The 14,104-nt window shown below is 41.4% G+C and overlaps 1 protein-coding gene across 1 annotated transcript in view; it reads left to right on the forward strand.

Moving 5' to 3' along the window:
* The window catches only part of DNER (delta/notch like EGF repeat containing), a 202,234-nt gene that overhangs the window by 159,783 nt on the left and 28,347 nt on the right, over window positions 1-14,104 (forward strand). The window contains 1 exon segment of the mRNA XM_023740087.1: window positions 5,444-5,557. Coding sequence (XP_023595855.1) covers window positions 5,444-5,557 — 114 coding nt within the window.

The following is a 14,104-nucleotide window of genomic DNA, read 5'->3' on the forward strand; positions in this document are numbered from 1 at the left end:
TTTGATGACAAAGTTAGAAAGAAAATACTTAAATTTTTAATTATGAAAGTAACATAGCAACAATAGTGAAAATTTAGGAAAGAGAGAAATTTTAAAGTTGAACACAGTTTTATAACAGAACACAAGAGTAATAATAATTTGTATTGTTTCCTTCTTTTTTGAATATCCTGTTTTTGCAGTCATAATTGAGTATACCTACCCTTTTGTATTGTTTTCTCATACTTCACATTATTTTATTATATTATAACGTTATAATTATGTTTGTCTATTTCTAGGAAGTCTTATTCATTCTATTTTAAGTGGCTCTGTAATGGTCTCCTGAGGGAATATTTATCCATTCCTTTGTTGATGTATCTGATGTGGTCCTACTACAAAGAATTCTGGAATGAACACTTTATTAATATAATTTTCCAACTTTCTGGATTATTTCTTTGGCATAGGTTCTCAGAAATGATGTCACTGGTTTATAGACATGCTCACATTGTGTCTAATTGTTTATTTTTATTTGTTCAGGATGATGAAAGTCAAAAGGACAGAGAGACCAGGGAGTACCTGGGTGAGGTGGGCTGTATCCCCCAGGACTTAGGAGGGAAGTGGTGGGATTGGGGTGGTGGCTGCAGGAAGAAAAGGAAGGCTATGGAAATTTCTAATTGAAAAGATGAGAGCTCTTTCTTCATTGACTAAAATTATTTCCTTTCCTAGATTTTACTTCAGCAGTGAACAAGAATTTCTGGGTGTTGTGCCTGCCCCTCTCAAGTTCTGTGATGGATACAAGGATGGCTAAGTTAGGGTCGTTCCTTCTTCAGGCCATTACTCAAGCAGAAGACTGAGATCATTTCATATGGAACCATGAGGCTGAGCTTGACATATCAATTGCTCTTTCTGTTATGACTTAGAAAAGCTTGAGCTCGGTGAGGGTTGAAATACCTGAAGTTTCCATGGAGGGAGTGAGTTTGAATCAAATAAGATGAGGTTTCAAAGCAAATATTAACCACAAATAACATTTCAAGTTAATTTTTTCTTTACCTGGCTTATTTTTCCTGGAGCTAAAATGATGATTTTCAATTTTCAGGATATTAATTACGACTAAATTGTGATGACAACAAAGATTTATAATTCGCACACTCCTCTGAATTTTTCCTGACTTTAATTCTAAAATTAACTTCTGTAAAGAGCCCTGTTGGAATGGAAATCTTTTCAGAAACGTTGCCTATCCATCCCTTAATATGAAAAGTATGAATTTTTATTAGTTTTGACTGAATTGCAGTTTATTTTTGCCTGAGACTAAACATAAGTTTCATAATCGTGTGTGCTACACCTTTTGCCAATGGGTGATGCATGCGTCACAGCACAGACTTAGTTTGAAGTGTAGACCTAGTTTCCCTGACAAAACAGGGTGTTTTTTGGGCAGATTTGGGATGGCGTCTTACTCCTCTGGCAATCCCACCTGTATGTCAGCCAAAGCACACTGGCTGTTGCCCCTCCTGAAAGGACAGGACTCTAGTCTTATATCCATAATTTTTTCCACACGGTAAGATATGGCCTTCACTTCTAAAGGACCTCAGGGATTCATAGGGGAATCAGACAGGAGAACAAATCAGTTAGGATTTAACACAGTGAACTGTAGAACAATGGGAATCCCAGCATGCTTTCCATGCACAATGGCAGAAGAAGCCAGTTATGACTGGGGAGAGTCAGGTTCAACTTTCCAGAGAGAGGACATTTGAGCTGGGACTTCACAGATGAGTTATAATGTGCCAGGTGAAGACCAGGGTAGGGGAGAGGGTGAAAGAAGGTATTCCTGTTAGAATACACAGAATGCCCAGGACTCAGCATTGCATGAGTGCCCAGAGCCCCTGGGGATGAGGAGGGGTCTAGGAAGGTGGGGGCGTGGGCCCTGAAAAGGAGGGTTTGAGTGGAAGAGACCTTGGCACAGCAGCAATTTGCGTCACTGCCTTCCTCCGTGTTGAAGATTTCTGGCTCATAGTTACTCAGCTCTAATACACAAGCTGAGCAGTGTGACAAATATTGTTTTATAAGGATTAACAAGGCTTAGAGCGAAGAAATGTGAGGAGTCAAAGTGCTCACTGGGGACTTTAAAGACCATCTTGTGTCATATAATCGTGTTTCTCTGAAGATTGGCTTTTGTCCGAACTTTGTGCTGCCAGAAGGCTCTCAATGGTTGCTCAAGTGACTGAATGTCTTATCTTTTGAAAAATAGGAATAACAAAGGATAGAATCATTGACAGAAAACCTCCAATAGATTGAAATTATTTATTATCTTGGGTGTTTTCATCGAATCTATCTTATTGAAGATTTTCAGGTTAACCCACTACCGTCGAGTTGATTCCAACTCATATCAACCCTTTAAGGTTAAGGGACTTAAGTATTTAGCCTGGAATTTGCTTTTTAGCCTTATTTGGAAAAAGTGGTAATTTGTGTGGTTATATATTAGTTATATTTTATTATCCAGGGTAGATTGATTAGTTTTTCCTATAAACCCAGTAAAGATTATCCTTGAGTGTTCTTACTTTATGTCCAATGAAGTTTTTTTTTTTTTTGACTGTCAGACATCTTTGAACACTGACCATGGTTGTATTTCCCATTACAGTTGAAAACCTTTTTTTGTTGTTGTTGTTGCATACTTCCCACCGATCAGCCCCACAGGAACTTGTAAATATGTGAGTGCTTGCTTTGCAGATAAACACTTTGAAGCAGAAAAGGCATGTCTGCATTTTACTCCTTTTGAGCCCATGCTACCTGGGAATCAGTGGGAAAATAGACAGAGACTTCCGGGAGAAGAGGCCTGTATCAGTCAGGGTTCTCTGGAGAAACAGAACCTACGTATATGTGTGTGTTTGTGTGTGTGTGTGCATGCTTATGTGTATACACATACACACATACACATATACACATGTATATGTATACATGATACATATATATGTACACACATATATACATATGTGTATATATATGGAGAGAGATTGATTAATTGATTATTGATTTTAAGGAAATTGTTTCAAGTGATTGTGGGATCTGACAAGTCTGAAATCTGTAGGGCGGGCCAGCAGGCTGGAAACTCAGGCAGGATTTTTACATTACAGACTTGAGGCAGAATTCCTTCTGCTCCCAGAAACCTCAATTTTTACTCTAAGGCCTTCAACTGATTGGATGAGGTTCACCTATGTTATCGAGGGTAATATCTTTTACTTCGGGTCAACTGATTGTAGATGTTAATCATATGGACAAAATACCTTCATAGCAACGTTTACACTAGTGTTTGCCCAAACAGCTGGGCACTATAGCCTAGCCAAGTTGACACATAAAATTAACCACTGTTGTCGTTGTGTGCCGTCGAATCGATTCCAACTCATAGTGACCCCATGTGACAGAGTAGAACTGCCTCATAGGGTTTTCTAGGCTGTAATCTTTCCAGAGCAGATTGCCACCAGGTGCAGAAGAATTACCAGTTGGTTGTTAAATTAGTTTGATCTTTTATATTATCATGCATCCTGGATTTGTTCAGGATGATGAAAGTCAAAAGGACAGAGAGACCAGGGAGTACCTGGCTGAGGTGGGCTGTATCCCCCGGGACTCAGGAAGGAAGTGGTGGGATTGGGGTGGTGGCTGCAGGAAGAAAAGGAAGACAAAGATCTGAAAGGCACTTTAGAAACATGTCCAGCAGAATTTTGTTGATGCATGGGGTATGAAGGGCAGAAGCTAAAAAGGAATTAAAAAACACCCATTCTAAGATGCTTTACCTGGCTCAGATACATAAGTACGGGGCGTGTTCTGTTTCTGCTTTCTTCCACATCTTTTCCTTCTTTTTTATCCCTATTTCTTAAGACATTGAAAAAGAACTGAAGGAAAATTGCAGCAAGAATAATTTCATTGACTAAATAATGAGCCATTGGGTGTGGCAGTACCTTGTACAATATGAGCTAAGTAATGAGCGGAGAGCAAGTTAAGTAAATGCCATTCGGTGACTCTTTGCTTTATGCTTATTTTTCTTGAGGTCTCCGGAAAGGGTGGGCATAGCATTATATGCCTTCTTCCCCAGAATAGAATATAGCTTCCTCTCCAAAAGAGCGGGAGCTGGAGAGAGACTGATCCATTCATCCATCTTGGCACCTCATTTTTATACCAGCAGCAAGCTTACCTTTCAACTAGCATTGGAGCTTTAAAAATTTTTTAGTAAAATTATAAGATAATACATAAACCAAATCCACTGCCATCGAGGTGATTCCTACTCATAGCAACCCTATAGGACAGAGTAGAACTGCCCCATAGGGTTTCCCAGGCTGTTATCTTTACGGAAGCAGACTGCCACAGCTTTCTCCTGTTGAGCGGCTGGTGGGTTGGAACCACTGACCTTTCGGTTCACAGCTGAGCGCTTAACCACTGTGCCACCAGCGACCCTATACCCATTAAAAAATTCCAACAATATAGAAATACATAGATAACGAAAGGGTGAGCAATTTGATTTTCTTCTCACCTCCATTTCAGGAGGAATAATTTGGTATGTTTTCCATGCCTTCTGGTGTATACATGCACACAAATACACATAAACCTTTTTTTTTTTTTTTTTGCATAAATGGGAAACTTGTTTTTTTAAATGCGTGTTTTTTTGTTAAACGGGTGCTGAGCACCATAGAATGTTGTGTATTGCTGTGTCCAGTCTGAGCTCACTCTCAATTCAGCAAATACAGGCTCTGGATTTGGATTGCTGGCAAGTTCAAATCCCCCCCTTACAAGCCTTGTGGTCTTAAACTCTTTGCCTCAGTTTCCTCACCTGTAAAATGGCAGAATAAGGGTATTTGTCTCATAGCGTTATTGTAAGGATTAAATTAGACAGAAAGCACAGAGCAGAGGTTCTGGAACGCAAGATGTACACAGTGCACGTCGGCTTTAGTATAGGGTGCGTCTGGTAAGCTGATTTGGTCTTCGAAGACGAAGGCTGAGTGTCGAGCATCTCCCTGTCTCTCCTGCAGTGCTCCGAAGTAGAACTGGGACTCATTAAAATACCTCCCTCCAAACCTTCACCTTGAGGATTCTGCTTATCGTTTTATTAAGTCCGTCTGGCTATTTTCTGTTTCTTTTCGAGCCTTAGAAAGCATTTGTCACTGATGATGTTTATCTTTCAGGCTTTGAACTTCCTGTTTTCCAGGCTTTGGGATATGTGGTCAGAGGAAGTCCAGATAAAAGACTTGATGGTAGGACCCACGAGCTAGAGCAGAGCTTGTTATTTTCTCATGATGTGTGTCTATATGACAATCTAAAGTCAAGAGTGGGCATGTGCATGCCTGTGTGTGTGCGTACACATGCACACACACACCCTTCTCCTCCTCACTGTTTCAGGCCGTTCAAACACTTTGCTTTCAAAGGCCATAGGACCCAAAGATTCCTTAAATAAGTCACGCCTTTTGCATTTGTTTCTCCGCAGGAGTACACTGTGAGCTGTACAAGGATCCCTGTGCAAACGTCAGTTGTCTAAATGGAGGCACGTGTGACGGCGAAGCTCTCAATGGCACATGTGTGTGCACGCCAGGGTTTGCAGGCAAGTGACGGATGGACTGAGTTTCTACTTTGCTACAAGATCCCCGAGATCGCAGATGGGAGCAAAAATAACCAACCTCTGTGCATAAATTATTGCAAAATCCAAATACCGTTGCAAAACGCAACGAGGCATTGCTTGGCTGAAAATCCATCTTAAAACAATTGGCTGTGTTTTCATTAAATTAGACTTTTCCAAAGTCAGCGTTTGGTACTTAGACTTGCAGGGACAAACATTTCCAGAGCTGAAGCTTTGGAGTCTGATAAAGGAGCCATTGTGCTAACACCTGAAGAAGTGTAAGTGTTAACGGAAGCAAGAAGAGGAAGGGAAAGATCAAATGTGTTTCTATAGAAATCACATCCAGCTACCACATTTATTTTCTTGAAAGACATACAGGTGACAGGATTTTGAAAAATGAGGCTTGGTGGTGGTGGGAAGTGAGGAGGAGATACTCTAGGTACAGAGTTTATTGTTAGTGAAGGTACGGATGCTGTGTTGTTGTTAGTTGTCATCAAGTTGGCGCTAAGTCATGACCACCTTATGTACAACAGAACGAAACATTGCCTGGTCCCGTGCGCCAGTCCATTGTTGCAGCCGCTGTGGATTTTGAGTGCCTTCCAACCTAGGGGCTCATCTTCCAGCACTATTTCAGACAGTCAGTATTCTGCTGTGACCCGCAGAGTTTTTCAGTGGCTAAGTTTTAGAAGTAGATCACCGGGCCTTTCTTGGTGTGTCTTAGTCTGCAAACTCCGGTGAAACCTGTCCGCTGTGGGTGACCCTGCTGGTATTTGAAATACCAGGGGCATAACTTCCAGCATCTTAGCAACATGCAAGGCACCACAGTACAACAAACTGGCAGAGAGGTAGTGGGCAGATGGTGTGGATGTGGGGAGTGGAGAGTGAGAGGGCTGACAACTGCCCCAGAGCAAAGCAGACTAGGAGGGCAGGGGCTGAGCTCAGCCAATGTCCTGTTTAGATAGCCTTGGTGGCCAGCCAGAATGCAGAGAGAAGAGTTACTTCTAGGCTAGGGAATCCATTCTGTGCAAGCTTTACCTGGCTCCTCCTTCTCAGTCACCCCTTATGGGATTCAGGGAGTTTGTGAATCCCTGAAAATAGATGTGTAAGATTGTATCATGTGTATATGCTGAGAGCAGACTCTAAAACTTTCATGAGATTCTCTAAAGGCTCTATGAACCACTGGGGTAGAAAATGTTCCATCTTTTGTTTTTCAACAGAACCCCAGTTAAAAAAACCAGTTGCCAGTGAGTCATTCCTGACTCCTGATGACCCCATGTGTGTCAGAATAAAACTGTACTTCAGAGGGTTCTCAATGGCTGATTTTTCAGAAGTAGATCACCAGGTCTTTCCTCTGAGGCATGACTGGGTGGACTTGAACCTCCAACCTTTTGATTTAGCAACTGAGTGCGTTAACCATTTGCACCACCAGGACTCCCAACAGAACCCAGGAGTCCTGAATTTAAGAGCATAGGACAAGGTCTATGTTTTCTGAGCTTTCCTCAACCAACCAAATCATGAGGATCACTCTGGCTTGCATGTTGACAAAGGCTGGCACAGAAGGTATCCACAGAAGAGGTGGGCACTGACCCCACAGGAAAACACATGTGACCATTGGCTGGAGGGCACACTCCTGAACTCCCCATTGCCTGCTGAGCCACTGCAGGTACCTCAGCTTCGCACCCCACCCTGGAGAATGTCCCCATCCCTCGGGAGCCCCATTTGTGTCCCTGGGGAGGCTGCCAACAGTCAAGATGTAGGAGAAGCAGCTTCTTCCTTCTCAAAGGTCCCTTCCCTTTGTCCTGTTTATCCATGTCACCCCCTGTCATTCAGGTTGCTTGGGACTAAGAAGTGAACTCAGTCCAGAAAATGATTTCCAGATGGTTTTGTTTTGCTGAATGGCTTATAAATACACGCACAGATATTTATACTCATCAATGAATGCAAAACAATGTTGGGAAAGCATCTTGTTTTTTTTCCAGACATTTTTATCCCACAGGTAATAAAAGGCAGGGAAGAAAAGTTAGAAGACATAGAACAAGGAGGGAAAAAACCCACTATGTAAAACTGCACTCCTCAGAAATAACCGTTGTTAACATTTTGTTGCATATACCTAGGGATTTTCCTGTAGGTCTCTGTGTGTATATTATATACCAAACAAACAAACAAACAAACAAACAAAAAAACTCTATTGCCATCGAGTTGATTCTGACTCAGTGACCCTATAGGACAGAATAGAGCTGCCCCATAGGGTTTCCAATGCTGTAAATCTCTACGGAAGCAGACTTCACGTCTTACTCCCACAGAACCGCTGGTGGTTTTGAACCACTGACCTTTTGGTTAGCAGTCCAGTGCTTTAACTGCTGAACCACCTGGCCATATAGTATGTAGAGTATATTATACATATATATATAATATACTTGAATAAAACAGTAATCGTACTACACATACTGCTTTTAACCTACTTTTTTATCTATGTCATTCCACATCAAGAAACATGTGTCTTTCTTATCATTTTTACTGGCTACTCTGCAGTCCATTCTATGAAATATCATGATTTCTTTCAACCATTCTCAATTCAGCTTTTGGGGCATTCAGAACTTTTGCTTATTATAAACAACTTTGCAACTACTATTCTTTTTTTGTTTGTTCGCAATTACTCTTCTTGTATGGACATCTTTGAGTACTTGTCAGATTATTTCCTTGGGATAATTTCCCAGAAGTGGAATCCCAAGGTCCAGGAGGGTACATACATATTATCATATTCATCTCTGGCAAAGAAATTTCACCAATATTCAGCCTACCAAGAGTGCACAGGAGTGTCTCCTTATCTTGTTACAAGCAATGAAAATGATCCTTCTGGCGGCCCCAAATTCCATTTTACTTATTGTTTTAATTTGCAGGTCTTTGATTACTAGTGAGGTTGAATACTTTTTAAATAAATCTATTTATGGTCATTTGTGTTTCTTCTTTTATGAAGTGCCAACTCATATCTTTTGTCTATGTTTCCATTAGATTGTTCACATTAATCTTTATTCTTCTTGATTTGAAATAGCCCTTTATGTTAAATATATTACACTTTTGTCTACCATAGGTTGCAGGTGTCTTTCCACTACCGTTTTCTTTTCCAATGGGTTTCAATGTTTTGTTTTGTTTTCCCCACCCATTTTAATTTTATACCATCAAATATTCAGCTTTTCCATTGCTTCTTTCCCTGTTGTTTTATGCTAGAAAGTGATCCTGTATTTCAAGATTATATATTCGCCTTTATTTTTCTAATAATGGCTGGTTTCATTTTGTACGCTTAAATCTTTCATTCTTTTTAAATGTATTTTGATATATTATGGGAGGAGGAAATGCAATCTTCTCTCCAGAATATTTAGCAGATCTTCAACTGCCTATTCAGCATCTTCTCTTGGATGTCTCAAAGACACCTCAAACTCATAGAGTTTCTCCTCCTTTCCTTCTTTTAATATTTGCTAACTCATTAAGTTGTATTATTATTTTCACCCCAAAAGAGCTCTGGTGCTGCAGAAGTTAAGTGCTCAGCTGCTAACGGAAAGGTTGGTTGGCAGTTCCAACCCACCCAGCAGCTCCATGGGAGAAAGACCTGGCCATCTGCTTCCATAAAGATTACAGCCTAGGAAACTCTATGGAGCAGTTCTACTCTGTCACATGGGGTCTCTGTGAGATGGAACCAACTCGATGGCCCCCAACAACGATAACTATCACCCCAAGTTGTTCTGGCTGGAAACTGGGAATCATTTTGATGCCTTCCTCTTCTTCACCGTTACCTGCACTCAGCCACTGAGTTCTCCTAAACAACGCTGAGCATCTCTCAGCTCTTTCCAGAGCCAGCACCAGCCTGCCTTCACCTCCTGCCTGCCCCAGTGTAAGATCTTCTCATTGGATCTTCACACCTATTCCTCCTTGTTCCTAATCCATTCTCCACATAGCAGAGACCTTATAAAATGGAAATCTAATCTTGTCACTCCCTGCTTAAAATCTCCTATTGACGTTCCATTGTCCTTAAGAAACATATCAAAACCCTTAACTTGGACTTGAAGACCCAGGCAGTCTTGCCCCATGCAGCATCTCCAGCCTCATCCTGGGCCCCTCTGCCTGTTTGATTCCCTGCACACACTGTCGCAGGCTCTTCTTGCAAGGTTCATTCCCTCCATCTCCTGCCAGTATCCCCCACCCCCACCTCCCAGCCTCCCCTGCTCCCAGGTAAGTTAAGTCCACCCCTGTGCATTTCTTTTCAGCACTCATCCCTGATTACCTGGAGCGGTATGCCTCTTTCACTGCAGTAGGTTCAAATGTCACCCTTACTGATCTTTGAAACTCTAGTCAATCCTGGTAATTTTTCAGACTGCAGAGAATCACAGAATATTCTCTGAGGATGTTGGGAGAGTTGTGCTGTTGATGTGTTTTACAGAACGCTTATCTCACGAGATGCTCCAAGGGAAGAGGATTCTGTGACCAAATAAATTTGGGACACGGTACCCGCCACATGGAGATCCATAAAGGATGTCAGCATGTTGAAGACTCTGACAGGTCTTACAGTGAAGGATCTTATTTGTCTTTGCTTATTTCCCAAATATATTTGATTATGGAACTTTTTTTCCCCTTTTTCTTCCCCTTAAAAAATACCTTTTTGTATCCTGAGAACTAGTGTTCCATGGGAGAGGCTGATAAAATATTAACTATCTCCATGCAAGGAATAAAGGGTGTCTCTACCCATCACCTTCTACATTCAAATAATGTTTTTACTTCCCGCACCATTATCGTGAGAACCTTACAACAGCGTCCTTCCCTCCCCGCTCCAGGTGTCTTTGGCGTTATTTTCATATGTTTTATTTCTGCATACGGTATAATCTCCAAATTCATTGTTATTATTTGTAACTTAAACAATTAATTAGCGTATATATGTGAGATCTCTCTCACACACACACGTATATATATATATATATATAGAGAGAGAGAGAGAGAGAGAGAATCCATTGCCGTCGAGTCGATTCCGACTCGTGGTGATCCCATGTGTGTCAGAGAAGAACTGCTCCATAGGGTTTTCAGTAGCTGTGAACTTTTGGAAGTAGACCTCCAGGCCCTTCTTCTGAGGTGCCTCTGGATGGATGCAAACCGCCAATGTTTTGGTTAGTAGCTGAGTGCAAACCATTTGTACGACCAAGGAAACCATATATTTATGTGTATGAATATATATATGTACATATATATATATACACATACACATATATATACGTGTGTGTGTGTATACATATATATGTTTGTGATTGTTTCTCACAATCTCATGTATATATATGAGAAACAATCACAAACTTACCGAAAAGTTGGAAGTACATTACAAAGAACATTTTTTAAAAATTATTTGAAGATAAATGGCCAACCTGATGCCCATTACCCCCAAATTCTTCCATGTTTATTTTCTATGTTGTTGTTGTTAGGTGCTGTTGAGTCAGTTCCAACTCATAGCGACCTGTGTACAACAGAACAAAACACTGCCCAGTCCTGCACCATCCTCACAATCATTATCGTTGAGCCCATTGTTGCAGCCACTGTGTCAATCCATTTCGTTGGGGGTCTTTCTCTTTTTTGCTGACTCTGTATGTTACCAAGCATGACGTCCTTCTCCAGGGACTGGTCCCTCCTGGTAACATGTCCTTATTTTCTGTAGACAAGGATAATCTCTCATATCAAAACCAAAACCCAAACCCATTGCCATCAAGTCAATTCCGACTCATAGCAATCGTATAGGACAGAGTAGAACTGCCCCATAGAGTTTCCAAGGCTGTACATCTTTACAGAAGCAAACTGCCACATCTTTCTCCCATGGAGTGGCTGATGGGTTCAAACTGTCAACCTTTTGGTTAGCAGCCAAGCACTTAACCACTGTGCCACCAGGGCTCTTAATCTCCCATGTACCCCCATCAGAAGCATCAAAATCAGAAAAATTCATATTGAAACATTACTACCAGTTAATATTCAAGCCCGATGCATGTTTTGTCGATTTTCTCAATCATATTCTTTATAGAGAAGAATCCAGTTCCAAATCTCATGTTGCATCTAGTTGTCAAGTCTCCTAAGTCTCCTTCAGTCTGAAATCATCTCTCATCCTTTTCTTGCCTTTCATGCCTTGGACACGTTTGTAGATTGCAGACCAGTTATTTTGTATGATGTCCTTAAGTTTAGGTTTGTTTGATGGTTCCTCATGATCAGATTAGGTTATGCATTTTTGGTAGGAATCAAAGCAAAGACCATGTTCTTCCTGTTGCAGCCTATTAGGTGGTACATGACATCAATTTGTGACATTACTGATAAGGTTCGTTTCAATTTATTGGATAAGGTGGTGCCTGCCAGGCTTCTGTACTGTAAAATCAGTTAAAGCACCCAGTTCGGTGCCTGGCACATAAGAAAAAAAACCTGTTGCCCTCGAGTCGATTCCGACTCGTAGCGACCCTATAGGACAGAGTAGAATTGCCCCATAGGGTTTCCAAGGAGCGGCTGGTAGATTCAAACTGCTGACCTTTTTTGATTAGCAGCTGAGCTTTTAACCACTGTGCCACCAGGATTCCATAGTAGTAGTGTATTTATGTAGGTATTATGATTACAATGATTGTCATTGACATCATTCAGCACAGGCTCTGTTAACCCAAGGATTTATTAAGAGCAGTGTGACTTGGATTTTCTTGTCCTTTGCGTTTCCTAATTTATCCAAGGACAAGATGTAGAATTAAACAGCACACTTGTAAATTTGTGTAAGTATTACCAAATGTGATACCTGTTATACATACTGCCTCTTAGAATGTAGTAGATAGGAAAGAAAGATAAAATATTTAAAGTTCAGACCTTGATTTTCAGCCTTAGTCAAGGAGAAATTTCATTTTGTATTCTCTTCACAAATGTTATTCAAGCGCAACAATGATTTAAAAGTAATTGATTCTTCTCCAACACTAATGGAATAAAAAAAAAAAAAAAAAACAAGTCAAATAAAATGTCAGCCGGCTCAGGCCAGCAAAAGCATAAAGATTTATTAAGGCAACTGTTAGTAAAGAAAGATGATAGCATATACTGAGAACTCCTCTAATAAGCTGGAATGCATATCATTTGGAAGTGGGATGTTGGGGTCTTGAAGAAATGCATATAAATGCATATAAAAGCATAATGCTCTCAATAGGGGGAACATGAATGAAACCAAACATGCTCTCCAGAATTCATGATACATAACGCAAACACCTTGCATAGGAATGAGGGAAAAAAGTGTGGTCATTGTAAGAAGCCCTGGTGGTCCAATGGTTAAGCACTTGGCTGCTAACTGAAAGATTGGCGATTGGAACCCACCCAGCCACTCTCAGGAGAAAGACCTGGCAGTCTATTTCCGTAAAGATTAAAAAAAAACAAAAACCAAACCTACTGCTGTGGAGTTGATTCTGACGCTATAAGACAGAGTAGAGCTGCCCTGCCCCATAGGATTTCCAAGGAGCAGCTAGTAGATTCCAACTGCTGACCTTTTGGTTAGCAGCCAAGCTCTTAACCACTGAGCCACCAACCCTATGGAGTAGTTCTACTTTGTCACATGGAGTCAATGTGAGTCGAAATAGACTCGACAGCACCGAACAACAACAGCATTGTAAGGCAGAGAACAGCAGTTCTCTTTGGGAGTCTTGTGGTTGGAGAATCCATCGAGTGGCTCCATCATCAGTCATCCTACCCCAGCGTGGGGCATGGTAAAGGCATCAAACTGAGAGCCTCTGGGAGATCACGGATTCACCTAGAAGTGTTGGCTCATTAGTCTATAAAATAGGCCTTTAGAGTAAGTCTAAACGTGTTTGAGAACAGCACACCACTCCAGGGTTCTGCCAGAGCACCTATTCTGGGGAAATGGCTGCTAGCTAATTGGACCCCTGACTGGCATGGAGTTAATATCATTAACTTGATGCAGCTCTGAGAACACTGCAGTGGTGAAAGGCAGACTGGAATGGGTTTGGTACTCTCTCTGGGCCTTAAGTATTGGGGCCCTGGGTCATCAGTAAGGTCCTTGGGTAGCACAAATGTTTTCTACTCATCTACAAACCTAAAGGTTGACAGTTTGAACCCGCCAGGGGCACCTCAGAAAAAAGGCCTGGTGCTCTGCTTCTGTAAAGATGGCAGCCCCATGGAGCAGTTCTGTTCTGTAACGCAATGGGGCAGCCATGAGTCGAATGCACCTCCATGGCAATGGGTTTGGTTTTTTGGTTTGGGGTCCTAGATACTTGCTAAACATCTCCAGAAAGAGTTTGTTCAATATTTTTCCTGCCGTTCTCCATTCCTACCAAATCCTCCCAGATCCCAGATCCTAGCAGATCCCAAAACCAAACCACAGCGGTTGCTGTTGAGTCAATTTCGACTCATAGCAACCCTATAGGACAGAGAAGAACTGCCCCACAGGGTTTCCAAGGCTGTAACCTTTATGGAAGCGGACTGCCACATCTTTCTCCCATGGAGCAGCAGGTGGGTTCGAACCTTCCACCTTTCTGT

This window comes from Trichechus manatus, unplaced genomic scaffold (genome assembly GCF_000243295.1).
Source record: "Trichechus manatus latirostris isolate Lorelei unplaced genomic scaffold, TriManLat1.0 scaffold00147, whole genome shotgun sequence".
In the NCBI taxonomy this organism is placed as follows: domain Eukaryota; kingdom Metazoa; phylum Chordata; class Mammalia; order Sirenia; family Trichechidae; genus Trichechus; species Trichechus manatus.